This window comes from Bolinopsis microptera, chromosome 13 (genome assembly GCF_026151205.1).
Source record: "Bolinopsis microptera isolate Bmic1 chromosome 13, MBARI_Bmic_1.0, whole genome shotgun sequence".
Taxonomy (NCBI): domain Eukaryota; kingdom Metazoa; phylum Ctenophora; class Tentaculata; order Lobata; family Bolinopsidae; genus Bolinopsis; species Bolinopsis microptera.
Genome location: NC_087084.1, coordinates 87,271 through 114,341, shown reverse-complemented (window position 1 = coordinate 114,341; position 27,071 = coordinate 87,271). Strand labels below are relative to the sequence as shown.

At 38.7% G+C, this 27,071-nt stretch overlaps 2 protein-coding genes across 2 annotated transcripts in view; one reads left to right on the top strand and one right to left on the bottom strand.

The window, feature by feature from the left end:
- The first annotated feature begins 255 nt into the window (after positions 1–255).
- Positions 256–26,449, top strand: LOC134825584 (uncharacterized). Its single transcript, XM_063837823.1, has 9 exons — positions 256–381; positions 3,514–3,737; positions 7,699–7,853; positions 8,168–8,304; positions 8,880–8,978; positions 10,717–10,780; positions 11,837–11,956; positions 12,741–12,880; positions 26,354–26,449. The coding sequence occupies exons 1-9, from the start codon at positions 256–258 to the stop codon at positions 26,417–26,419; spliced, it is 1,131 nt and encodes a 376-aa protein (XP_063693893.1). The 3' UTR covers positions 26,420–26,449.
- Positions 13,556–27,071, bottom strand: part of LOC134825582 (N-acetylgalactosamine-6-sulfatase-like) — a 62,111-nt gene continuing 48,595 nt past the window's right edge. Inside the window, 2 exon segments of the mRNA XM_063837821.1 lie at positions 13,556–14,253; positions 14,255–15,290. Coding sequence (XP_063693891.1) covers positions 13,741–14,253; positions 14,255–15,286 — 1,545 coding nt within the window. The 5' untranslated portion in view covers positions 15,287–15,290 and the 3' untranslated portion in view covers positions 13,556–13,740.

Sequence of the window (27,071 nt, the reverse complement as noted above, 5' to 3'; positions counted from 1 at the left end):
TCATCATCCATTGACCATGCCAGTCTTCCCACCCAATGGCAATTGTAACATCCGCTATAATCTATATACTGTATAAATATTGAATAAACCAGGCTTCTAAATGCAATTACTTATCAATTATCAAATATTTTCCAAAGCAAAAACTGTTTCCGGGTATTGGTAAACATGTACAGCTCCACCATTCAGGTCAAATATTACATTGATACACGTTTATACCTAAGTTTATCCCTGTGAACACTGTTTTGATTCGAAGATATGGGAGACCCTGAGTTTCCGTCCTTAGTGCTAGACAATGGATCTGGAGTAAACAAGGCAGGATTTGCTGGAGATGATGCTCCCCGTTCTGTGTTCCCCTCCATTGTGGGTCGTCCTAGACACCAGGTTTGTGTAGTATGGTTTCAGGATATAAAGTGATTAATGAATTAGTATACCTTATCGGACCTTATTTGATCGGACATTTATTGGACGCTGGAGGCCCTAGCGTTCATTTTAATGTCCGTTCAAATGACATTTGTCTGTTTAATGTCCGTCCAAGTCAAAGTCCGTTCAAAATTTGTTTCCCAAACGATTTTCACTACGAACTTATTTATATATATTTATACCAACATTCTTACTCCTTAACGACCATTTTTCTTGCTTACTATATTAGTATATTAACAAGAATTTCGCCGCGGTTACACCACGCACAATTAATTTTCCTTACAATTTACTCGTAGTTGTAGTTGTACCACTACTACCAGTAATTATTTCAAGTGAAAAGTGTGGTGCACCTGCAATCTGACAATGTTTTCATTTTAGGCGTGCAGATTAATTTGAAAAAAAAGTGCAAAATACTTACATACTACCACAGAGCATGCATTGGGATCGATCGATTAAAAATGTAATGTCCAAGAGGAGCTCTAACCCTTTAAGTGCAATAGGACTTTGGTACGGTTTTGTGCAGTACAAACGGTGATGACATATATTAATTATAAACAATTTTAGCTTAATAATATTCATGTCATATTTGCTCTACTAAAATTTTGGTCTGCTTTAAAATTAGTCGCCGAAAAATTTAGTCTCAAGAAATTTGGTTTACAACAATTTTAGTCAAAAGTTTGACTAAATTTATGGTAGACTAAATTTGTCGTTCTTAAGGTATATTTTCTATAGTTCTATAAATGAATTTGACCAAAACCCATAATTGGGTAGAGTGAACCGCTGCCAGTGTCTCTCTTTCCCAAACATAAGTAAATGATATTAATTTGAATTACCGTCCGCAAATGCAAAATGATACCAAGAATGAAATCGGTCGGTCGCTTTTCCCATTCATATAAAATTGTAATAGATTAAGAAAAACTACCCGAAGGCAGCTGTACTCGGCAATAAAGATTCAATAAACATCAGCTAATTGGACACTAACTATACCACCCTTATCCCGAAATACTAGGTATACTATTACTATTACTACGTATCGACCTGAAAGCAATGGCCGCCTCTGCCTGTTTTGACACCGCCAGTAAAATTATGTTTTTTGCGAATTTTACGTTCTACATATCGCGGGTTATCTGGGGTCCCCAGGCAGGCTATTATATTTATGTTTATAATCATGGAGATTTGGCGGAATGACAGGTAAGGCTGAGCGCCGCCCAGTAACTCGCGGGCGGAAGTTTCGTTATAAAGCACTCGGGCCCAACGGGCCCTCCGGGCTATACAAAGATATTTCGTCCTCGGGCTAGCGCCCTCGAGGACATATATACAGGGTGTACCACAGAAAGTGTGACTTTTTTGAGAAATGATACAAAATATAGCATATTATATAGGAGCAGTTGCTAAAAACTCTTCATCACATTGTGTCACTAGGTGTCGAATTTATGCATACCAAATTTCAAGTACCTATCAATTTTTGATTTCTCACAAATTGCTATTTTGTTATGGTGCTCAGGAACTTAAGCTTGCTGTAATTTAGGGGTCTCAAGAAAAAAAATTCGAAATCATCATTTTAGTTGTTTTTTTGATAGAAAAGAGTAATTTCTGTCAGTTGCTTTTGGTCCTATCAAGAAACTTTCCTCGAGACAATCCACTACACAAGATCTTGAACCGGAACAGTGTAAAAGTCTCATACAGCTGTATGAAAAACATGGAACGCCTCATAAAATCTCGGAACAGGCAGTTGCTTCGTCAGCACCAGGAACCCACCACACAATCCCATATACACCACTCAGAAAGAAAATATGCTGTTGTTAGGCACTATAGCTGCTCAATTCATATTCCTTGGTCTAAAATGTAATAGATTGAATCCTGAATTGAAGGATGCAGTAACAACCTTGTAGTTGAGTGAAGTGAACAAGCTAGCACAGTTTGCCAAATTACACCCTCAGACAGCAAACCCTTGTTTTAGACCCTACCTAGACGGAACATTATCGCACTATATAGTGACAGCACCATATAGTGACAAGTTTATCTTATATCGACTTTTCTTTACTCTTCACTCCACTCTACTTTTCTTTAATTCTACTTTAGTCCACTAATTCTTTAAATTAGTGAAGAGGTGTATCCGGAATCACAGAGAAGGAGGCGATGACCGCCTGGTGACCGGGTCGCCAGTAGCTGTGTTGAGGTAGGAAGGAGGAATGGATAGGAACTCCAGGGAGGTGGGGTTGGTAGGTTGTCTGTTAGAGGCAGCTCGTGCTTTTCGCACCATCTTCGAGAGACTGCTGGTGCGACATCCAAAGTTAGCTCTGCACTCGAAGTCCAGTCCTGAATGAACTTCAGCAACGATCCGTTTAGTTGATGTGTCCGATGTCGCTGCACGTTCCTTCATCAAAAATCATCAGCACAATGCACATCCTCAAAAATGTAAATAAGAAAACCGCAAGGGTGTTTGAGCAGATTTGCGAACAAGGGAGCTCAATTAGCTATTATGTCTACCGCTGAGAAAAAATGGATTCGTTCTAAATAAATCTGCATTTATTTTTATCTGCAATTTCTCACCTAGCGTTAACAAAATTTTATGCTCTAAGCTTTCATTTTTAAGGTTAATCATAATCTATCTCAACCATGCAATATTATATCAAATGTATCTATAATAGATACCTAAGTAAGTGTATAGATTATTCTAATTACTTACATAAATCGCACGTACAGATCACAGCGCATACGAGGTTTTCTCTTCTTAATCTCGACTGAACTATGACATAAACTCAACATGAAACTTTGTAAAGGCATCTATTTGTGAATGCCCCCACCCCTCCACTACATTATGCCCTTACTGCACTACTAGGGTCTAGGTGGCCTAGTGGTTAGAGCATCCGCCTTCTGCGCAGAAGGTTCAGGGTTCGAATCCCAGTGTCACCTAGTCTAGGAAGTAGCTAAGGATCCATTGGATCTATGAGATTTCCTCGGTCGACTCAGCCAAATGATAGGAAACTGTTAAAAGTTCAAGAAACTTCCTAGGATACCCCTTCAGTGCATACTGTAAACTTAGTACTATTAACTATTAACTATTAATACTACAACACTAATACCTCACAGGGAATCATGATAGGTATGGGACAGAAAGAAGCCTATGTTGGAGATGAAGCCCAAAGTAGAAGAGGTATCCTCACTCTAAAATACCCCATTGAGCATGGTATCGTCACCAATTGGGAAGATATGGAGAAAATCTGGCATCACACTTTCTACAATGAGCTTCGTGTTTCACCAGAGGAATTTGGAATGCTGCTTACAGAGGCTCCTTTAAACCCTAAAACTAACAGGTATTATTACAACCCGATGTATATTATACGCTAATCTAACAGCGTATAATGCGAGTACACTAATTGCACTTAATTGCACGAGGCGCAATCAAGTGTAAATTGATACAATAATCGCACGAGGCGAAGCTGAGTTCGATTATTGCAGTTATTTCAAGAGGCGCAGCCGAGTGCAATAACTGGTGTAATCGTATTATACATGCAGTTAGATTCGCGTTTAAACTTCTAGTTCTTCAAGGGGATACGTCAGCACCATACTTGTTCATTATAGCCCTATACTAGACTATTGCATGAGACAAGCCTTAAGCAAGCACCCTGAAATAGGATTTACCAGTAAGCCTTATAGGAGTAGGAGAGTCAAGGCTGAGTTTTGCGGATGACATTGCTCTGATAGCAGATACTGTAAAGGAGGCAGAGACGCTGATGCAAGAGGTAGAAAGGGTTGCTGCAACAGTGGGACTTAGACTGAATGAAGGGAAAACCAAATTCATTACTAAGAACATCGAGAACCCTGATACTATCAAGTCCCTGGGTAACAGCACAATAGAGCATGTGGAAGACTTCACCTACCTGGGTTCAAGAATCAGAGACAGTGAGAGTGATATCAGGGTTAGGAAAGGAAGAGTATGGGGAGCATGCCACACACTCAAAAACTTTGGAATTCTAAGCTTAGGAAGTCTGTTAAGATCAGAGTGTTTACACTTACAACACTAGTCGAGTCGGTGCTTTTGTACGGTTCGGAGACTTGGACTATGACGAAAAGGCTAGAGAAGATGGTTGATGGTTGCTATGCGCGAATGTTTAGAATGGCTCTTAACATCAATCAATATCGAGACTATGTCAGCAACCCTGTACGGTGATCTTTCCAAAGTCGGCTCCAAGATCACCCAACGAAGGCTCAGACTTGCAGGTCATGCTCACCGACATCCTGAGCTGACACTGAACAAACTGATCCTCTGGAAGCCGAGTCATGGGCATACTAACAGGGGGCGACCTTACTTAACACTACTAGATAACCTAAAAGCAGATACTGGGCTGAAGTCAGTAGATGAGATAGCTAGACTGATGGAGGACAGAAAGCTGTGGAGAACTGTTGTCAATGGATCTCGGGAACACTACACTACAAGTCAGTTAAGTCAAGTATAACTACTTCTGGTGTTATATAATCGGTGCGATTAGTTTATATTCGCACGGACTGTTTAGTTAGTTGCTCTAAAAACAGTGAGATTATAAACTAATCGCACTGTTTTGAGAGCACTGAGCAACTCAAAGAACAGCGCGCTTCAACCCTCCACTTCAACCCGAAACCTCCTCCGAGAAACGAAGTGACGTCATCCGCCGACTCTCTCTCGGTTGATTTGTACAATCTAGTAACTCCACAAAAATATCTGATAACCATCTCAACAGAGGGTCAAATACAGATAAGAAAAGTAAACATAGGATAACCGTCCGATGCTAATTGCTCCTGTTATGTGATTGGTCGGATCTGAGTCACGTGACATAACTCATCGATTGCTATTGGCCGCTAGGATGGGATGGACCAAGAATCGGTCCATCCCTATTATCTGCAGTTGTGATGATTTTTTGAACGTTTTGCTTGCCTGCTGTGGATTTTCAGACCACCCAAGTATCGCCCGTTAAATTACCACTGAAAGCTATTAATATATCACAGTATCTTTAAGAAAATCAGTGCGATTAGCTTTGTAATCACACCGAATATGTTTTCGGTTGCTCTCAAAACAGTGCAACCAGTTTTGTAATCGCACTCCCTGGGAAAAACCGGTGCAATTATGAAAATAATAAGTGGCCGTCAAATAGGTCAAAAGTGGAGTTATAGTACAGGGGGGGGGGGGGGGGGGCAAAGTCAGTACCCATACGTTGGCCTTAGTAGCTCAGTCACTGAGTGCCCAATCGAAATAATTCTTTCTGATATGACTTACTACCCCTGGCACTACTGGTTCTAGGAATTTGTCAAATCGAAAAATATTCGTGTTCATTTTTTTCAAATGAAGGTTCATTTTCGCATTTATTTGATAGGTTGGATAGTCGGATCGAATCAAATTTTATTGAATGGTGTTTGGCCATTTAAATTACGTTTTTCCTGAAAAAAATGAGAGTTTAGCTTTTCGGATGACCGAGATATGAAGCATAACGAGTTTGTTCATTACGTGTGATCAGGTGATTGGGTTGAGGCTAGATCTGCATTATGGGAATCGTGCAGAGAGCCCAATTACGGTGTCGTAATTGGGTTATTATTGAGTACCCAATCAATTTTGCTAACGAGATAAACAAATTGCTTGATAACTTCGTCATTTTAAATCCGTTTCGCACCATATTTTCAGATTATATTCCAGATTAAATGACCTATTGCAATATGTTACAACGGAGTCTCTAACATGTTCACAAACACCAGTATAAGCAATTCAATATTGATTGGGTGTGCCCCCAAAAATTGAATTTTCAAATTTCGGTGATTGAATCCTCGAACAAGTAGGTACAGTATGCCATCTGCAAAGCAACAACTCTCAAATATAAAACACGGCGGTGGTATAAGATACAACGTATGATTACTGACGGCTACCGGACAACTGAACCCAATTTGGATTTTTCCTAGACAGGGTAGCTTGGGAAAATAATTATAAACCCAATCAGACTACCTAATTGACTTTGAAACGACAACTGAACCCAATCGTCACTAGAAATCACTAACAGTTTAACAGGTTTCCAAATACCGTTAAACTGTTAGTGATTTTTAGCTGCTGCCTGGTTTCTAGTGCTATAATTTCGGAGACAAAACAGAGACAATATTTCATTAATGTTAATTTTAATAGGTAATTGTAAATATATAATAATTATTACTTAAAATCTCACACAAAGTCATCATAATATTTCAGCTTAAGCAGTAACATCGTGTCCAAAGCACTTAGCAATGGCAAAAAGATAATCTAAAACTGTATAAAAACTGTCAAACTTAGAACATATATCATATAACTCAAGGTTCGAGCTCGTGTTCCTCCGTCTCTTGGAGGGAGTGACTCCAACAGCGAGACGATCGATATGAAAATCGGTTATCACCTGCTGCTCACGAATAGCCCTGAAATACTCCTTGTCAGGGTCGTGGGAATGAGGTTTGGCACCGCTGGCCAAGGACTGATCTCCATGGTCAAGGAATACATGAGCAGGACATTTCTTGATTCGGTACTTCTGGCATCTCCAAGTAGAGGTAGTAGGGGTATCTCCCGTCTGTGTCCAGAAGTAGTTGAGCTCCTCTTTGTCCACTGATGAACTTGCTGAAGACAACCATGATTCGATACTGTGACCACCATCTCTCTTCCTTATGTATTGATCCGATCTGTATAACAAGCGTACTAATAGATGACAAGGTCTCAGGTGCCTTTCGATCGCGAGATCTGATCTAACAAGCTTACGTGTTCACGAAGCGTGCCGAAAAGGATACGATCCACTGCTCCTTAAGCATCGAGATCCGACCCAGGGCTCGAGATCTGAACCATGGCAGGCCCTCCCAAAGCATCAGGATTCAGGAGTCACGAGATCTGAGTCAAGTAACCTGAGCCAAGTATCCAGCGTGCTAATGGTGCGTTCCATCAGCTCCCCTGACCACAGTCCCCTGCGAAGAAGGAGAACCTGAAAATCCGATCGTTGGGTTCAGTTGTCGTATTTCCTTGGGTTCAGTTGTCGTATTTCCAATTTGGGTGCAGTTGTGATATGACCTGGGTTCAGTTGTCGTTTTGGGATTTAAGCTGATTGGTCACCCAATTAAGCTGATTGGTTGCCTGTTAACTGCGTGGGAACTAGGTTCAATTGGGTTCAGTTGTCTGCCACCCTTACTGACCTTTGCCCCCCCCCCCCCCCCCCCTGTATTAATACTACTACTGACTACTAATATTAGTATTCGGTTACCTCGATTTTTGAACATTTTACCGAAATGTCATCACTTTAACAGAGAGAAGATGGCGGAGATAATGTTTGAACAGTTCAACGTTCCAGCCATGTACGTGGCTATCCAGGCGGTGTTAGCTCTCTACTCTTCTGGGAGAACTACCGGCCAGGTTATGGACTCTGGTGACGGGGTTACTCATGCAGTCCCAATCTATGAGGGTGAGATTATTTCTAGTGCAGACAGTCTGTACTATTCTGACCTTTTCAGAATGTTATGAATCATTTCAAACAAAAAATCGTACAGGGAAAGCAAACGAATTACGATTTTTGGTCTTTAGAAAACCACGTAAATTAGTTTTGAATTATTCTCATTACCCTATAGATTTATATTCTACAAATATTGCAACTATACTGTGTTTACAGGGTACGCTCTACCCCACTATATTCTACAAATATTGCAACTATACTGTGTTTACAGGGTACGCTCTACCTCACTATATTCTACAAATATTGCAACTATACTGTGTTTACAGGGTACGCTCTACCTCACGCTGTGATGAGACTAGACTTGGCTGGAAGGGATCTAACTGACCATCTGATGAAGCTCCTGACTGAGAGGGGATATGTCTTCATCACCACCGCAGAGAGGGAAATTGTCAGAGATATTAAGGTATTCCTTTATTGTACAAACTACAAACATTACAGTCAGTGCAGCGTATTAAAACAGTGTGATACACATACTGACCCTACTATGTGGGGAGGCGGGCATCAGACAGAGCGCTTTTCCCCTGAATTTTAGTTAAATTTTAAACAAAAAATCGTCCAATTTGGCAGCAGAATTAATCATAACTGGTTATCTTAACGTTTGGTCTGATTATAGTTTCGTGAAAAGTCTACTTTTGGCTACTGATGATTTCACTGATCATTATAAACTTTAATACAGTCAGTGCAGCGTATTAACTTTAATGAACATTATTCTCTAATCACTTATATCGTTTGCATTATAATCAATGTATTTAATTAATGTTTAACCCTCGTCTATGTCATAATCAATGTATTTAATTAATGTTTAACCCTCGTCTATGTCGTAATCAACGTATTTAATTAATGTTTAACCCTCGTTTGTGTCATACAAGATGGCCCAAAAAGGCAACTATGTGATCTTTGTTTAAAACTAATCTCTAGGTGGTCTTTTTTGGGAACACTCAGTATTTAATGTTTCTGAATTTGAATATTCTGACGCAGGAAAAGCTATCGTACATTGCGTTGGACTTTGAAAAAGAGCTAAAAGCTCCAGATTCTTCAGATGGTCTTGAAAAAGCATATGAGCTACCCGATGGCCAGGTAACAATAGCATCACGGTGCTGACTTTATACCTCGTTTACTGTTTTTTTGTTGTTTTTTTCAGGCAATAAGACTCATCAGAAGTCGTTCAGCAGGTTTATTTTTAGTTTAAAACATTCTAATTCAATGTCAAAGATGACAGGAATAAGCAATGTGGAGATTTTTAAGAAATTTGCATAAAATACGAGCCAGCTGTTATACGAAATTCGGTAAAAAAAACCCCAAAATCGCTACCTACATTAAGTTGCTTAAAAACCACTTTTAAACTAAGTTAGAGATCTGAAATTTCGCAGGGCGGCTAGACGTTGATCAAATCGATGGCAATTTTTTTCAAGTTTCGGAGTATCGGGAAGGAACCAGGAACCCCTGTTTTAAGATAGATTGTCGTGACATAATTAGAAATTAGAAATCAGAAAGATCATTACAAATTTACATGTGTCAGATTCAGATCAATTAAATTAAAATTATTCAACCAAACAAATAACATATCAAAAATAAAGAAATGATTTTAAAATATGCACGGATTAAGTAAGTCACAGCTTACTTTTAGGAAATCTTTCACTAAATAAATTATAAAAACAATTTCTAGTCTCAAGAATGTAATTCTCCTCAAATAATTTACTGAATTGACTATTTGTGAGCAGGTTGTGAAGTTCCGTGCTGTTTCTGTGTCTGATCTCCTCGTAGACTAGACATTCTCTAAGTATATGAATTTCGTCTTCTTTGATGATGTCATTTAAAGGGAGCTCGTTCAGGAGGTCTGAGGTGATTCTGTCTGAGGCGCAGCAGAAGTGGCAAGCTCTGTAGAAGATGCTTGAATTTTTCCAGCCATATCGCCCTGTCTCGATATTGAGTTTGTGGGAGCTTGTCCATGAGGTTCATCGGGTTTTCTTGTGATTGGGTAGAGACTAGAGATGGCATGGTTCTAATCTAAAGCTGCTTTTGATTTCGTTGTAGAATGCAAGCTTTTTGTTTTCAAGTCGAGCTTGTTCCCACTTTTGTTGGAACCAATCCCTCAGTCTACTCCGAACGAGTTGGCTGTTCGGCATGGGAACATTCTTCGTGACAATTGTTCGTTTAGTTGCTCCTGGGTCAAATGCGTCGGTCAGCGCTCTCGATGTTCGGAACCAGGTCAGCTCTAGGTTTCTTTGCTCTACGAAAGCATGGCGAACAATCTGTGGTGAGTTTTTTCTGAAAGAGCTTACTCAGCTGTATTCCAAGGGGATATTATTACCGGAACCCAAAATTGGCTTGAGTTGATCGTTACAGTGTCTCCCTTTCCTAAACAAAAGGAGATATCTATTTTAATTCCCGTTATCAAATGCAAAATGATACCGAAATGGAATTGGCCGCTCGTATTTTGACGAGTTTTAGAGGTCGAAGATTTTCAAAATCGAATTAAAAATTTTAAAGGCCTATTCAAAATTCTGGCTCTACAGTTCTCTTCTAAATGATCCATGGAAAATATCCTAAAAAATTAAGGGTGATAGCTAAAAAATGTAAGCGTTGACCTTTGAAGTTAAACGGCGATAATTTTACCTCGGAACAATATTTTTCCATGGGACCAAAAGCAGCTGATGAATATCAATCTCTTTTTATCAGAAACGACTATAAACTCAATTTCGAGAAAATGTTCATGAAGAGCCCCCCCCCCCCCCCTCAAATCGTAACGTTGCCCTAAAATTTACCTTATCCTCAACTCTGGACTCCCTTCTGATACCTTCACCTGTACACCCAGGTAATTACGATTGGAAATGAACGATTTAGGGGCCCCGAAGCTTTATTTCAACCTACTATGATCGGTGAGTATAAGTTTACAGAGTTAGAACTTTATTAAATTACAGAGTTAGTACTTAATTAAATTACAGATTTAGTACTTAATTAAATTACAGATTTAGAACCTAATTAAATTACAGATTTAGAACTTAATTAAATTACAGATTTAGAACTTAATTAAATTGCAGGTTTAGTATTTAATTGAATTAAAGATTTAGTACTTAATTAAATGAAGATCCAGTTACTCAAGTTGTGTTCGTGATCAATGGCTCACTAATGTAGCTACGTAGATTTATGTACATGTATACTTTGTACATGAATCCCGATTTACCGCGGAGTTTGGGGGAAAGGTAAAAGGTGCGGTAAATCGGGGTCCACCGTAAATCGGAGTTTTGATTGTTTACATTTATGATTTACAAGTTTATTCCTAATTTTTGGGGAAGGAAATGGCCACACTAAATCGGGGTCCGCCGTAAATCAGAGTTTTGATTGTTTACATTTATGATTTACAAGTTTATTCTTAATTTTTGGGGAAGAAAATGGCCACACTAATTCGGGGTTTGCGGTAAATCGGGATTTTACTGTTCTGTAATTTAGAGGTACTACAGGGGTTTTACTGTACTGTAATTTAGAGGTACTACAGGGGTTTTACTGTACTGTAATTTAGAGGTACTACAGGGGTTTTACTGTACTGTAATTTAGAGGTACTACAGGGTTTTACTGTACTGTAATTTAGAGGTACTACAGGGGTTTTACTGTACTGTAATTTAGAGGTACTACAGGGGTTTTACTGTACTGTAATTTAGAGGTACTACAGGGGTTTTACTGTACTGTAATTTAGAGGTACTACAGGGATTTTACTGTACTGTAATTTAGAGGTACTACAGGGGTTTTACTGTACTGTAATTTAGAGGTACTATACAGGGATTTTACTGTACTGTAATTTAGAGGTACTACAAGTAATAAGACCAGTTTTTAAGGTTCTCTTAAAATTATTTAAATGTTGGCAATATTTAAGTTTAGTTATTAGAACACAAAAAATGTATATGTCACATGTGTGTGACTCGGCTATTCGTTTACAGGAATGGAAGCTAAAGGAGTGCATGAAGCGTGCTACAACTCAATCCAGAAATGTGACATTGATATTAAACGTGATCTCTACGCAAATCTAGTTCTCTCTGGGGGTTCTACAATGTTTTCAGGTATGCTGAACATTTAAAAAAAACTTTATAGACCTTCCATTCTTCTACTATTGGATTTACAAGCCTCTTTCTTTATCAGAGCATAGTTGCTGTATTTGATATACAAGTTACGATTATTTGACGGTCAGGTTAAAACTATTTGCAGGGATAGCAGACAGGTATAGCAATATTTCACTATTAGCTTGACAGGTATAGCAGACTTGTATAGCAGACATGTATAGCAGACATGTATAGCACTATTTCACTATTAGCTTGACAGGTATAGCAGACAGGTATAGCACTATTTCACTATTAGCTTGACAGGTATAGCAGACAGGTGTAGTACTATTTCACTATTAGTTTGACAAGTGTAATACTATTTCACTATTATGCTTGACAGGTATAGCAGACAGGTGTAGTACTATTTCACTATAAGCTTGACAGGTATAGCAGACAGGTGTAGTACTATTTCACTATTAGCTTGACAGGTATAGCGACAGATATAGCACTATTTCACTATTAGTTTGACAAGTGTAATACTATTTCACTATTTGCTTGAAATGTATAATAGCAGACAGGTTTAGCACTATTTCATTATTAGTATGACAAGTGTAATACTATTTCACTATTTGCTTGACAGGTATAGCAGACAGGTGTAGTACTATTTCACTATTAGCTTGACAGGTATAGCGACAGATATAGCACTATTTCACTATTAGTTTGACAAGTGTAATACTATTTCACTATTTGCTTGAAAGGTATAATAGCAGACAGGTTTAGCACTATTTCATTATTAGCATGACAGGTATAGCAGACAGGATGCAGAGGGAGCTAACAGCGCTAGCTCCACCCTCAATGAAGATAAAAGTGGTTTGCCCCCCTGAGAGGAAGTACTCGGTATGGATTGGAGGATCTATCCTTGCTTCATTATCATCATTCCAATCTGTGAGTCGCAGAAACTTTTAGTATTTTACATAAAGAGTTGCCTGAGGGTGGGCGACAATCGACCCCCGACAATTGACCCCCGACAATTGACCCCCGACAATTGACCCCCCGACAATTGACCCCCCGACAGTTGACCCCCCGACAGTTGACCACCTAACAATTCCCCCCCCCCCCCCCCCCCCCCCCCCCACCCCGACAATTTACCCCCCGACAATAACCCTAACCCAAACCCTAACCCAAACCCTAACCCTAACCCTAACCCTAACCCTAACCCTAACCCTAACCCTAACCCTAACCCTAACCCTAACCCTAACCCTAACCCTAACCCTAACCCTAACCCTAACCCTAACCCTAACCCTAACCCTAACCCTAACCCTAACCCTAACCCTAACCCTAACCCTAACCCTAACCCTAACCCTAACACTAACCCTAACCCTAACCCTAACCCTAACCCTAACCCTAACCCTAACCCTAACCCTAACACTAACACTAACACTAACACTAACACTAACACTAACACTAACCCTAGTTACATGGGGGGTCAATTGTCGGGGGTCAAATGTCGGGAGGGTCAATTGTCGGGGGTCAATTGTCGCGAAATCTTGCCTGAAATAAGCAGCAGTGTTTGAAATTCATAGCGTCTACCTAGGTTATTTGCCAAAAAAAACTCCACCATTTTCATTAAATGAAACAAATAAATTATTTTCGGAGGTTAAAAGTGACATAACACATTTTTATCGTATTAAACAAAATCTCGATTTAAAACTTCAACAAAAATACACCCATTTTTAAATGTCTCTTCAAAAAACAATTTTAAAGCTTTTTCTGTGTAGCTTCCCAGTTACTTCTCTTCTATCGCATCAGTGACCCCACACACAAAGCTTGGGATTAGAATCAGGTACAGGCAAACAGTAATCAAGGTCCTCACAGCCCGGTGGAGCCCAATTTTGCACTGCAACATCGCAATAGTTTAGGGACGGCACTCCTGGTACCAAGTTTGCTTTGTGCTCTTTAACGATGGGGTCGATGATTTCCATGGCAGCTTTGTATTCTTTACTTTTGAATGCGATGATATACTTTTCACCTGGATCTCTATTAACATTGAAAAGTATTGGTTTATCCGTGTGATCTATTTGGTCGTGAACTGTAACATTGGAAATGTATTGGCCTCTGCAGAAAGTGAACTTCAGTGGGTCTTGTCCGAACCCAGTCCACATCCAATAGTGTGCCTTGTAAGCGCCCACCCTCACTGCCATCATCTCGTTACCTCTGTAATACCATATAGACCTGTCTATCACTGGGACTGACTCGTCCAGTAGAACTGGACACAGGTCTATGCCGTCAATAATTCTGTCTTGAGGCGGTTTTACCCCCTGCCAAAGTTAGACTGGTAGTAAAAAGGTCCATGATGTTTCCGAGCTGATGAGTAATGGTTCCAGCAGGGATTGAACCAGGCCACCAAGCTATCCCTGGTTCTCTCATCCCTCCCTCATATGTTGTCTCTTTTCCACACAAGAAAGGACCATTGTCTCCGCCTGCTGAACCTCTGTAGGTAGCTGCCCCGTTGTCAGACGTGAAGAAGACAAAAGTGTTCTTGTCAATCCCTAGCTCCTTCAGCTTCTGTAAGATCTTGCCTACACAGTAGTCCATTTCCATCACAGCATCTCCGTATCTTCCTCGGATGCTTTTCCCGAGGAACATTGGGCTGGCATAGTTGGGACCGTGTGTCGCGTCCGGTGTCCAGTAAAGGAAGAACGGATTTCCATCAGAGTGCTCCTTTTCGATGAATGAAAGACCTTCCTGGAGAAATATTTGGCTCACATTGGACAGTCCAGTCATTTTTCCAATGGTGAAGTTGGTGTAGTATCTTCCAACCATTTTGTCGTCTTTGTACACTGGCATGTTGGGTGTTTTAACATCGTTAAATGGTCCAAAATGACAATTTCCTGAGCCAAAGAACTCATCAAACCCTCTATTGCAGGGAAGGAACTGTCTCCTGTGTCCCAGGTGCCATTTTCCAATTATTTTACTTTTGTAGTCAGCTTCTTTCAAAAGTTTAGGAAGGAGCTGCTCGTATTCGTGGATACCACCGACAATGGTCTGAGGAGTGTAAGCGTTCCTAGCATGAGCGTTTGTTGAGTAAAATCCATTTCTAATAGGAAGTCTCCCCGTCATTAGGGCTGCTCGTGAGGGGGAACAGAGCGGGTTAGCTGTGTAAAAGTTCATGAACAACATACCTTCTGCTGCCATCTTGTCGATAAAAGGGGTTTCCTTAGCCCAGTTTCCATTGATCCCCACGTCACCCCAACCCATATCATCCATCAGCATTATTATGATGTTTGGACGATCAACCAGGCAGTGCGAAACTGTTAGACATAGAACCATGCATGACAGTCGTATTAACATTTTACTGAGGGGGAGGGACCGTGTGAGTCATAGTATATCGTACTATATATAAAGCGAGACGATATATATATAATATATATATATCGTCTCGATATACAACTGGTTTTCTTCTCTTATAGAAAAAGGGCTCTACTAGCTGTAGCTAGGAGCATGAAATATCGGTACAAAGCAAACTATGCAATTGTCAAACTATAAGTTTCATGTTTGAAAAGCAATCTTCAGTGACATAATTAACATAAAAATGGCAAACATAATACAACACAGTGCTCCTTTATCAAATTTTATAATTAACAATTAACAATTACTCAATACTACTAAACCTATATAAATAACTACAAATCCTAATAACTAATAAATACTAACTAAATATGTCTAACTAAGAATTTCCTAGAGTGCCTACATTTAGAAATAATTTCTGATCTTTTATTAATAATGCCTGGGGTTTTAAGTATGTATAGTTTCTCGTCTAAGCAGAGGCCACAATGCCCCGCTCCAGCCTTATATTTCTTCGATTTAGTAATAATCTTCCAGTCTATGCTATATTCAATCGTCTCGATATATATATATATTTTGTTGCTGTACTCCTACACATTAAAACTTAAAAGTCGGTGTTGATTAGATCTTCGAAATAGATCTTTGCATCATTTTATTAAACATCGTTATCTGAGATAAAATTGTTCTAAAAGCAACTGGAATATACACAAATCTTTAAAATAACTTACAAACTAGGAAAGGAAAACAAGTCTTAGGAAGACGTACAAAACTATGTGACTCAAAACGGTACAAAACTAAAAAATACTGAGTAATAATCAAACGAAAAGAATGGCTGCGTACATCTACATCTTATCTAATCTATTAAAGATTAGTTTCTCGGAAAAAGCTAGATTTCTCTGAATCAAGCAGTAAAAATATTAAAATAGTGATGAATATAATACGTCTCTGATAGCAATATTGTAAACTAAACACGGGTTTATAGGCTAAGATCATGTTAAATAAAATAAATAAACTAAACACTAAGCTCCAGCGGATTTAAAAAGGATGTGGTTACTATCGAGGGTGTTCATACCCCCATAACGCTCAAGGGTTTTCAATTGGGTCTGGTAGAACCCCTCTCTAGCTTCCATGGCCTTTTCCCTATCTGCTTTACTGATTTCAGGTTTAAATTCTATAGCGTCCACTATAATAACAGAAAGGTGCGTACTAAGTGAAGAGTTATATAAGGCTACTGAACTAAAATCTAAATCATGATCAATATCTAAAAAGTGATTTACTAACTTACAACTCCTGATACCTTTCTTAATGTGGCTCTTATGATTAGAAAATCTCTTAGGGAGATTAGAAGTAGTATATCCTACATACGACTGTTTACAAGTTCTACACTCCATTAAATAAATAAGGTTATTACTCTGACAAGTTATATATTTAGTAATAGGGAAAACTTGTTTGGAATGGTGACTACTAAATTTGGAACAAGGGGACAGGAAACTTTGCTTACAAACATAGCATTTTCCACAGGCATGGCACCCTGCGTTGTTAGCCTCCCGAACAGCCGGCAATATTGCAGCGTCTGGTTCAAGAAATTGACTGGCAGTGGCTCCTCCATCTCTATCACTGCTTACAGTTCCACTAGCACGATACTTATTGTGTACAAGCATGCCACCGATAGTTTGATTCTTTCGGTGACTTACAAATACACTGTCAGCACGTACTAGCTTCTTCAAGGCTGGATCGAGATTAAGAAGGTGCTTATACTTGTGAATAATGCTCCCCATGTTGGGAAGTGCTGGATTTTTATCCATCACCATAGGTATTAGACAAGTAGTCGTCTCATCCTTATTTTTAGGGGCATACAAGTTTTTCCTATTGGTTATATCACTAAATTTGTTGAAAGCATCGTCTACAATACTAGAATGGTAACCACGGGCTACAAGGTAACCAGTATATACCTCCCTTTGCTCTAAGAAATTAGTGTCTTCACTATTGTTCTGCCTCACTCGCCTCGCCACACCATAGGGTATGTTTTTGAGAACATGGCTCCTATGACATGAGGTGGGGATGAGATAGCAGTGGGTGTCACTGGGCTTAGAGTAAAGTTTGGTATGAATAACATCGCCAACAGCATAGACATAGGTGTCTAAAAACTCAACACCATCCTTAGAGTAGTCGTAAGTAATCACAAGGTCCGGATGGATACTATTGAGCCATTCCATAAATTGTAGAAGCTCCTCAACAGTACCAGGCCATGCCATGTATATATCGTCACGCAATGCAGAATGCTGGTCTGTGTGGCGGGCCATGTTCTAAATCTCTTTCATTAACTAAAATATCGATCTTATCCATAGCACAATATATATATATATGGATGGATCCGTGCCATTTTACTGACACCACGGCATCAACTTTAACGCGACTTTTCGCAAAAACTGTAAAAGATATACAACTGAAACTTGTTTGACTAGGTCAAATGCTTTAATGGCCTTCAAATCAGCTTCTTTTTTTTAATTGGCCAAGGAATAAGAATTTTAGTGCCCAAAATTTGGACTCCCAAGTGGTGTCAAAAACGCGAATTAAATAGGTAATAATTATTTTAGTCTCTCGAGTCTTGATACCACTTTAGGGTTAGACGGGTTCCTGCTAGTAAACACAAAAAAGTAATGATTATCGGAATAAAATAACAAACGCAGAAGGACACATTTAAAAAATTTTAAAGTCATTAAAGGTATACAAATATTTCCATAAGATAAATTTGGAGGGAAATTAACATTTAGATATGATATATTTAGATACTATACATTTAGATACGAAATATTTTGATAACAATTTAAATATTGTTATCAAATACGAAAAACTGAAAATATAACTTTTTACACCGTTTTTAAATGACAAACAAACGGTGCATCTGTTGCAGTCCGCCTAACTTAATCAATTTTTTTCTTATCTCATTCCAGTGGAGCCATGTAATCAATAATCATACATGTAATTCGAACCCAAGATTTTTTTTGTCATACAGGTTAAAGTGGTGCCATTGTCGTGAAGTATATGTATATATTTTACCAAAACCCATAATCATGGATAGAGTGAACCGCTGCCAGTGTCTCTCTTTTCCAAACAAAAGGATATGATATTAATTTGAGGAACCTTCCGCAAATGCAAATTGATACCGAGAATGGAATCGGTTGCTCGCTTTTCCCATTCAATAAGCTTTATTAGTATCATCGACTAAGCTTCAAAAATCCTAAGCACAGATTAAGTTCCGAACTCAAATCAAAATTGATATGGGACCTCAAGGATAAAAACATTGAATATAGCATAGACTGGAAGATTATCACTAAATCAAATAATTATACGGCAGGGACAGGGTATTGTGGCCTCTGCCTAGACGAAAAGCTACACATCCTTAAAAACCCAGACTCAATAAATAAAAGATCTGAGATTATCTCTAAATGTAGACATTTATTCTAGGAAATTCTTAGTTAGAAATTCTTAGTTAGAAATTCTTAGTTAGAAATTTTAGTTAGACATTTTTAGTTAGAATTTATTAGTTATAGGCATTAAGAATTGTTGTTAATTATAGGTTTTATTAGTATTGAATAATTGATAATTATAAGAGTTTGATAAAAGAGCACTGTGTCGTATAATGTTTGCCATTTTAATTGTAATCATGTCACTGGAGATTGTTGTTCACACATCCATGAAACTTTTAGTTTGCTACACCGTATCTGTGCGGGATGCTCCACTAAGAACAAGGGAACTCTGGAGATCATGGCAGATTTACCATTCTTCAACCCAATAATCGAAGATTTGAATAACGTTACTGTAATGTTCCAAATTATATTTTAAATGTTCAAATGTTCAGAATAATTTCATGCAAAAATGTTGAAAACTAATTAAATGAGATAACTTTCACGGATATTGTGAACTGAGATATGAAAAGTCCGTGATGGAGCTCTTCCTAAATCTTCCATATGTTGCCCGATAATAGAAGATAAAGAAAACTTCCTTAGAACATGTCCCCGGTACTATTCCAGTACTTACTTGTTCTTGATAAGGTCTTGTATTCTCAATCATTCGAGTGGTCTGCACCAATGAACTCCCGTTTGTGTCGTATCATCTCCCTCCAGTGTTTGTGGTCACTAGCCATCTCGCTCGCTCCTTCTAGATCTATATAAGTGTTTCCTGAAAACGCTGCAGCATCTTCCAGCAATTAACTTCCCGGTTTTATCTCTGACAGCAGTTGATCTTACCGGACAGACTTCTCTTTGCCGGCCGTGACAGTAGCTGTTTCCAAATCTGCTGCAACTCTAAGAGCCCAATTCTCGTCGTCTTTCCTGTAGCTCTTTTCAACAATTTTCGGCCCGAGAGTATTTGCTCCTATTGTTGCTGTCACTAGGAGCCTTCTGTTTAATCTAACTGCGTTCTGCAACAAGGCTTTGTGGGGCGCTTACCTATAATTACCTCCATTGACACTTCTTTAATAGTATCCCTAACTAATGCACTGGAAGCTTTGGGTAAGGAAGCTGGTCCGGGCCCCAAGATCACGTCACCAATTAGTGACGTTACCAATTAGTGTCAATTATGTAAAAGTTGTTCTCTCACTCTTATTTACGCTAATATAACTAGCTGAAACCCGTATAACCCTAAAATAGTGTCAATTATGTAAAAGTTGTTCTCTCACTCTTATTTACGCTAATATAACTAGCTGAAACCCGTATAACCCTAAAATGGCGTCAAGACTTAAGAGACTGAAATAATTATTACCTATTTAATTCGCGTTTTTGACACCACTTCGGGGCCCAAATTTTGGGCTCTAAAACTCCTATTTCTTGGCCAATTTTATCTTTTTTCATGCTGATTTGGAGGCCATTAAAGCATTTGAGCCAGTCAAAAGGATCAGTTGTATTTCTTTTACGGTTTTTGCGGAAAGTCGCGTTAAAGTTGATGCCGTGGTGTCAGTAAAATGGTACGGATCCATCCATCCATCCATATATATCGTCTCGCTTTGGAGTGTTATAAAGTTGTTGTACTCTTTAAGTGTATATTCACCTAGGTCCTAGAAGCATAACTGCTTGGCGTGATGAGGTACATATCTGATTGGTCGAAGGTCCTTCAACAACACAGCATCATCACTTTCATAGTAGTCCCCGGCTTATGACGGGTTCATTATAATTTATAGCGGTATTAAACATGCTTTTCTGGGCCCAAACATTCTACGCTCCTACTAAGCTATTACTGGTCTCTTGACTTACTCCCGATCATCTGTCCATATGGTAGTGTTTCTGGACAAATAGATGGTATACGATGCCCTCAGGCTGATCTCAGCGATCTTCATATAGCCTCCCAACCAAAGGTTGGGAGGCTATAGTTGTACATGCCTCGAGCTCCCACTTCTACTGTAAGCCCATCCGTTGGCTTCTATCTCTTTTGTCAGCTGCTGATATCTCTTCATCTTTCGCTTCTCTTGATCAGCAAAGTTCTGCTAATTTCCACAAGTCAGCTCCATTAGATAACCCTTCTTTGCTTTATCTGAATACCTTAAGAACGACAAATTTAGTCTACCATAAATTTAGTCAAACTTTTGACTAAAATTGTTGTAAACCAAATTTCATGAGACTAAATTTTTCGGCGACTAATTTTAAAGCAGACCAAAATTTCAGTTGAGCAAATATGGCATGAATATTATTAATCTGGTGGATTCGTGTAGTGTTTTTGAGTCTCATGATTTGATAGTTCTTTTATTCAAATTTCTGATTGTTTCTGAATAGACTCAGTGAAGACAAATTCTAATGGAAATAAATAGCTGAATAACGTATCGACATTTCTACGTCATACTCATATTCTGAAATAGTATTAATTCAATTATAACGATCAATATTCACATTAAAAATTTGACGACGAAATTTATTTCAAACAAAATATATAACTGTAAAATAGTTATCAACCGTAAATAGTTTTTAACGAAATCGGAGCAAATATGAACATAAAACTGACAAAATTGGGCTCATCTGAAAATTAACGAATAGCGTGACGTTATACAGGAGATAAAAGATTAAAAGAGATAAAAGAATTAAACGAGAGTATTACTATTTACACGTCACTCAACTAAAAACTGTGTTAGATTGTTCAACTCTGTTTTATCGTTGAGTGTTGGTTTATTTTCAACTAAAAATCGGGCTTCTTTAATCTTTCTGTTGATGAGTGATGTTCCTCTATCTACGATTTGAAGTTTAAGCTTTGGGGGGCCTTTGTGCTGAGGGTGACTTTCCCTGTAGTGCTTTGCTAGTGGCTTATCTTCGTAAGATTTTGCTGTTGGATTTGCCGCACTACGGTAATGCTCGTCGAACCTGCACTTGATCGGTCTGTATGTTTCCCCACCATAGTTCTCGGTACAATTGTCTACTTCGCAAGTGATGTGGTAGACGGTATTAGTTGTGGTGCATTCTCCATCGGTTAAAGCTGCGCATGTTCTGCAGTTTGATGTTGTACAGGATTTCTTGTCAAGGGGTCTGGAGTCTGTAAGGAGATCCTTCTGTTTCCGTCCAGGTTTCTCGACAATTTTGATGGGGAGTCCACTATGTCTGACAGCATCTCTGTATTTGCGACTAGTAGCTTCGTTGACATAGGGTAGTTTGAGAATCGCTCCGTCTTGGTCTTTGTTCTGTACGTTCTGATTAATTCTCTTTCTACGTTTTCTCTTGTTCTTTATGGTTTCTAAGACTCTATCAGTGTAGCCGTTTTTGATGAGAAGTTTATCTATCATCTTTTCTGAGTACTTCTCGTTTTCTCTGTTGTTAGAGACTGCCTCTGCGGTGTTGTACATACTCTCAACAGTAGCATTCTTTGTACGTGTTGTATGATGAGAGTTGTAGTGGAGGGTGAGTGGCTTTTTCTGTGGTTTTCTGTAGAGTCTAGAATGTACTATTCAATCTGAGTCGATCTTTATTTCCGTGTTGAGGAAGGGAACAAAGTCGTTCTGATTGTCAGGGTAGTCTACAGTTAGTTTGATAAGTTTGTCAGGATCTTGTTGTTCGATGAGGTTGCACAGTTGCTGAGCTTTTCGTCTGTTGGTGGTGGCTCCGTTTAGATCGTCGTAAAACCTGCTGTAGGTGGGCAGTGTTATCCTCAGGTCTACGTAGACTGAAAGTTTTTCCAGTTTCCACATTTTGACAGTAGCTAGTATAGGTGCAGGGTTGGTTCCCATGAACAATCCAAGAAGCTGTAGGTAGACTTGATTGTTGTAGACAAAATATGACTTTCCTAGGGTTGTCTCTAGTAGTTCTTGTAAATCAGAGAGATGGAGACCGTATGTACTGATTGACTGTCTATTTTCTTTGGCAAATTCCATGACATCTTCTATTGCTGTTAGTACGTTGATATTGGTGTATAAAGCTTCGACGTCTGCTGTAAAGAAAGTAAGACTCTTCAGATCATTTGGTGTGATGTTTCTAATCCTTCGAAGAAAATCGTGAGTGTTTTTCAAATGAGAAGGTACTAGATTCATCAGAGGAGATAGGATGTGACAGACGAACCAACGGATTTTGTGGAAAGGGGAGTTGCAGCCTGAAACAATAGGTCTAGTTTTCATTGTGTCAGGGTTAAGAGTCTTGATCTCATCACTTGTGTACTTGTGTGTTTTAAGCATCACTCTTGCAGTAGCGAGGGTGGTGTGATGGCTCATTAACAGGTTAGTAACATCTTGAGGGAGATTACGACTCTTGGCAATGTTCTTGAATGTTGAGTTAACATCGTCTTCTAGAGTTTTAGTTAACTTGTTTATGTACTTTTGTTTGCCCAGTTTATCCTGTGGTATGTCGATCTTCTTGTAGACGTTTCCATTGTTGAGGTGAGTTGTACCTTACAAGACATTTTTATAACGTACGAAATGCGACGGTTTTCCCGAAATTTCGCCATATTTTCGGACCGCCAAAATTTCGGTCGTCGTAATAGAATACGTCGCATTATTTTTAGCTTATTCCAATAATTGTGGCTTCATCGATTCATTTTGTTCTTGAAAAGTTAGTGATATGATGGTGGGACAAATAAACACAATATTCCATGATGAATTTAATGTCAAGTAATACGTTTTAAATTTACAATAAATTACATTTATGTGCTAACATAAACGTCTTATAAGAGACTAAGTCAAGATAAACAATTTAATACCAAACTCAATAAGTGAAACTGAAAGAGTCGAGCCGGACCCCTTAGAGGAAGATGAAGAAATCGATTTATAAGTTTCATTTTGTTTCAACATGATTTTACCGATTTTTAGAAAAGTTTGAATTTCCTTTAGCTTTGTGTCAGAAAACAAAATGATGAAAAATACCCTTATTTTCTGTGACGTCCGAAATGTGACGGTTTTTGTTCAATTTCGCCATATTTTCGGACCGCCAAAATTTCGGTCGTCGCAAATAGGTCCGCCACAAAAATGTCTTGTAAGGTAGTTGTCCTGATATGATCTTCTTTAGGCATTACTACAAACTCTGCTGTTTTGTCAGCGACGGAAATTTGAAGGTCTTCATTTTTCTTCAGGTTTCTGAGGGCAGTTCGTTGTTTTGGAGTGAGATTGGGTGTGACTTGAGCTGTCTTGGTGATATTGATCAGATCTCGTCGAAGTGCACCCAATTTGTTCTCGACGGTAGTGTCTGCTAGAGGTGGAGCACGAGTGTAAGTTTGCTCGAATGGTGCAATGTTCTTCAAATGTTGTTTAAGCGTCTTAGTTGAGTAGGTGTTAGCGAATAACTCTTTCCAACGCACATTAATGGCCATTGCAGCAATATTCTCCTGTACCGTAGTGAGTAAGGCCTCCTTTCCTTTCTTGTCCAGTCGTGGGGTTAGGGCATACCCTGGACCGAGGCTGAGTAGGCTTACAGTGTCATCATTGATCATGTTCTCTGGAATGTTGACGAACGTGACCTTTTCTCTCGGGGTAGCGAGTGGAGGGGGATGAGTAGGGGAAGTAGGATTGGAATTGGAGTGTTGATGAAGCGGGCGAGGAGGGGAGGTAGAGGAGGATGAACGTAGAGTAGGACGATGATCGAAAATGGTATGTAGAGGGGGTGGTAGTTGGTCCTGTTTCTTGATGTGGTGGTACAAGTGGATATAAGAGAAGTTCTGATTGAATTTTTCTCTGTTTTTCCAACAGGGGAGGTAGTATTTGTATACTAACCAGCTAAATTTGTTACATAGTCTTGTCTTAGAGTTTTGTTTAGTTTGATTATTGTTGTGAAAATAAAGCTGCGAAATGAAAGCAAAATGTTCAGGTGTAGAATCACGTAAAAAGTTCTTCAGTTGGAGTGAGTCCTTCTTTAGTTGTTCGATGAGTACGTATTTGAACTGAATGTGTTGGTTTAAACATGATTTCCTGAGTTCGAATAGTGTTTTTTGTTGAAAGGCTGAGAAATTTAGAGGAAATGACTGTTTCAAAGCTCTGACACTGTTTTGAATGAATACTGGAAATATTTGCTCCGATTTGCAGCGTTGTAAATGTCGATAGAAATGTCGATACGTTATTCAGCTATTTATTTCCATTAGAATTTGTCTTCACTGAGTCTATTCAGAAACAATCAGAAATTTGAATAAAAGAATATTATTAAGCTAACATTGTTAATAATTAATATATGACATCACCGTTCCTAATCCTACTGCACAAAACCGTACCAAAGTCCTATTGCACTTAAAGGGTTAGAGCTCCTCTTGGACATTACATTTTTTATCGATACATCCCAATGCATGCTCTGTTGAAACGGCTGAAGGATCATATCGACATAAACTACGTCGTTCCGAGAAAAATGGTAAAGTCGAAAAAAGGTGAAAAAGAAACTGAACAGTTTACTGAAGATCTTAGTGATACAGAGACTTAAACTCTGGATCTGATGTTATTGAAATTCCTGAGTAATGCATTGCAGCTTAATCTGTAATGCTCAGACGGGGTGGACTAAATTTGTCGTTCTTAAAGTAAATGGAATGGAAAATGGTCTCGAAAAGTCAAAAAATGTGACTAAAATTGTTGTAGCCTAAAAATTTGCGAAATTTGGGACTAAAATTATGGTAATCAAAATTATGGTAACCAAATTTATTGTGAACTAAATTTATTGGCCCTAAGGTAGATCACTACATCAGGTCTTAGTAGCGTAGCTGCAATGTGCCGCGGGAAGTTTCTCTGTCTCTCATCCTCATTAAATATTATCTTCCAATCGTTGGCATGATCTGCAAACAAAATATCTATGGGTCTTATGATGAGTTGGTTATAGTAAGATGTAACTTACCCATGCGATACCTACCCATGCGATACTCATGTAATAACTACAGGGTGGGCCAAAAGTCAGTACCCATATGTTGGGTCTAATTATACCTCCGCTGTGTTTTATATTTGAGAGTTGTTGCTTTGCAGATGGCATACTGTACCTACTTGTTCGAGGATTCCGTCGCCAAAATTTGAAAATTCGAATATTTTAAACCACACCCATTCAATATTTAAACATCTATATTGTTCTCTCTGAACATGCTAGACGCTTAATTTTTTCAGAAACTGTAGATTATTAAATGTTGCATCTGATCTGAAACAAATTATGTGAAACGGATTTGAAATGACGAAGTTATTAAGCATTTTGTGTATCTCGTTAACAAAATTGACTGGGTAATTATGTGACATTTTTGAACATTTAAAATATAATTTGAAACATTACAGTAACGTTAGGGTCTGCCCACACTACGTCATGTGGCGACGGGCCACATGGCGTGGGTCAAAAGGCACAGTGTGTTTAGAGCTCCCGCCATGTGGCCCGTCTATCTAAACACACTGTGCCACTTGGCGTGGATTTAGCAAGGGGAATAGACGCACGGATTTTAAAAATCCGTGCCTCTATTCCCCAAGAGTTTCAACGCCAACTGGCGGGAGCTTTAAACACACTACACGCCTCGTTGTGTGAATCCGGTGACTAGTGGTGGGAGCTCTAAACACACTGCGCCTTTTGACCCACGCCATGTGGCCCGTCGCCACATGGCGTAGTGTGGGCAGAAAATCCGTGCCTCTATTTCCCTTGCTAAATCCTTTTTTGTATTTTACAGATGTGGGTAACGAATGCAGAGTACAATGAAGGAGGTTCTTTTTGGGTCCACAAGAAGTGCTTCTAGAAGGAGTCGTTCAATTTGTGATAAGTTTCAACTCTTTAGAATGAATTCATAAACATGCAATATACATTGATATAAGATCAATTAGCGGGAAGTGACCAGAGTTAAATGTAAATTAAAAACCTTTTGAATTGTAAGTTCTCTTTCTATTTTACAATAATATGTTTGACTGAGTTACTTACAATAAATTTGAAAAAAAAAGAATTGCGTAAGTTTTTTGTTGTTGGATAAATTTTTTAATACATGAGAGAGATACATATATATATATTTCGTTGCTGTACTCCTACACATTAAAAGTCGGTGTTGATTAGATCTTCGAAATTCTTTGCATCATTTATTAAACATCGTTATCTGAGATAAAATTGTTCTAATCTAGGTAAACTATAGGTAAAAATATAATATTAATCATAAGCTAAAATGTACTAATCTTTGTATTCTAAATGGGGAAAAGAAGAAACATTGTCAGTCAGTCGAGAAAATTGTCAGTCAGGCTAAATGGCAGCTTTGTAGATGTTGTGACAATGCTAGTAGTGGTCCCAGGCTTGCGACTGGAATTGCGGTGTTAAATCGATTTAACGGTATACCAACGATCCACCTCCCACTTGTTGTTTGGTACTTAGCATTAATAGTGTTAGCTGTAGCCATTTATAGCAAG

Bases quoted from the DNA above. Each gene is read 5' to 3' on its own strand.
- LOC134825584 (XM_063837823.1), top strand. From the start codon at position 256: ATGGGAGACCCTGAGTTTCCGTCCTTAGTGCTAGACAATGGATCTGGA. The intron at 382-3,513 runs GTTTGTGTAGTA...AATACCTCACAG, and splicing joins TGGGTCGTCCTAGACACCAG to GGAATCATGATAGGTATGGG. The intron at 8,979-10,716 runs GTAACAATAGCA...CTGTACACCCAG, and splicing joins ATGAGCTACCCGATGGCCAG to GTAATTACGATTGGAAATGA.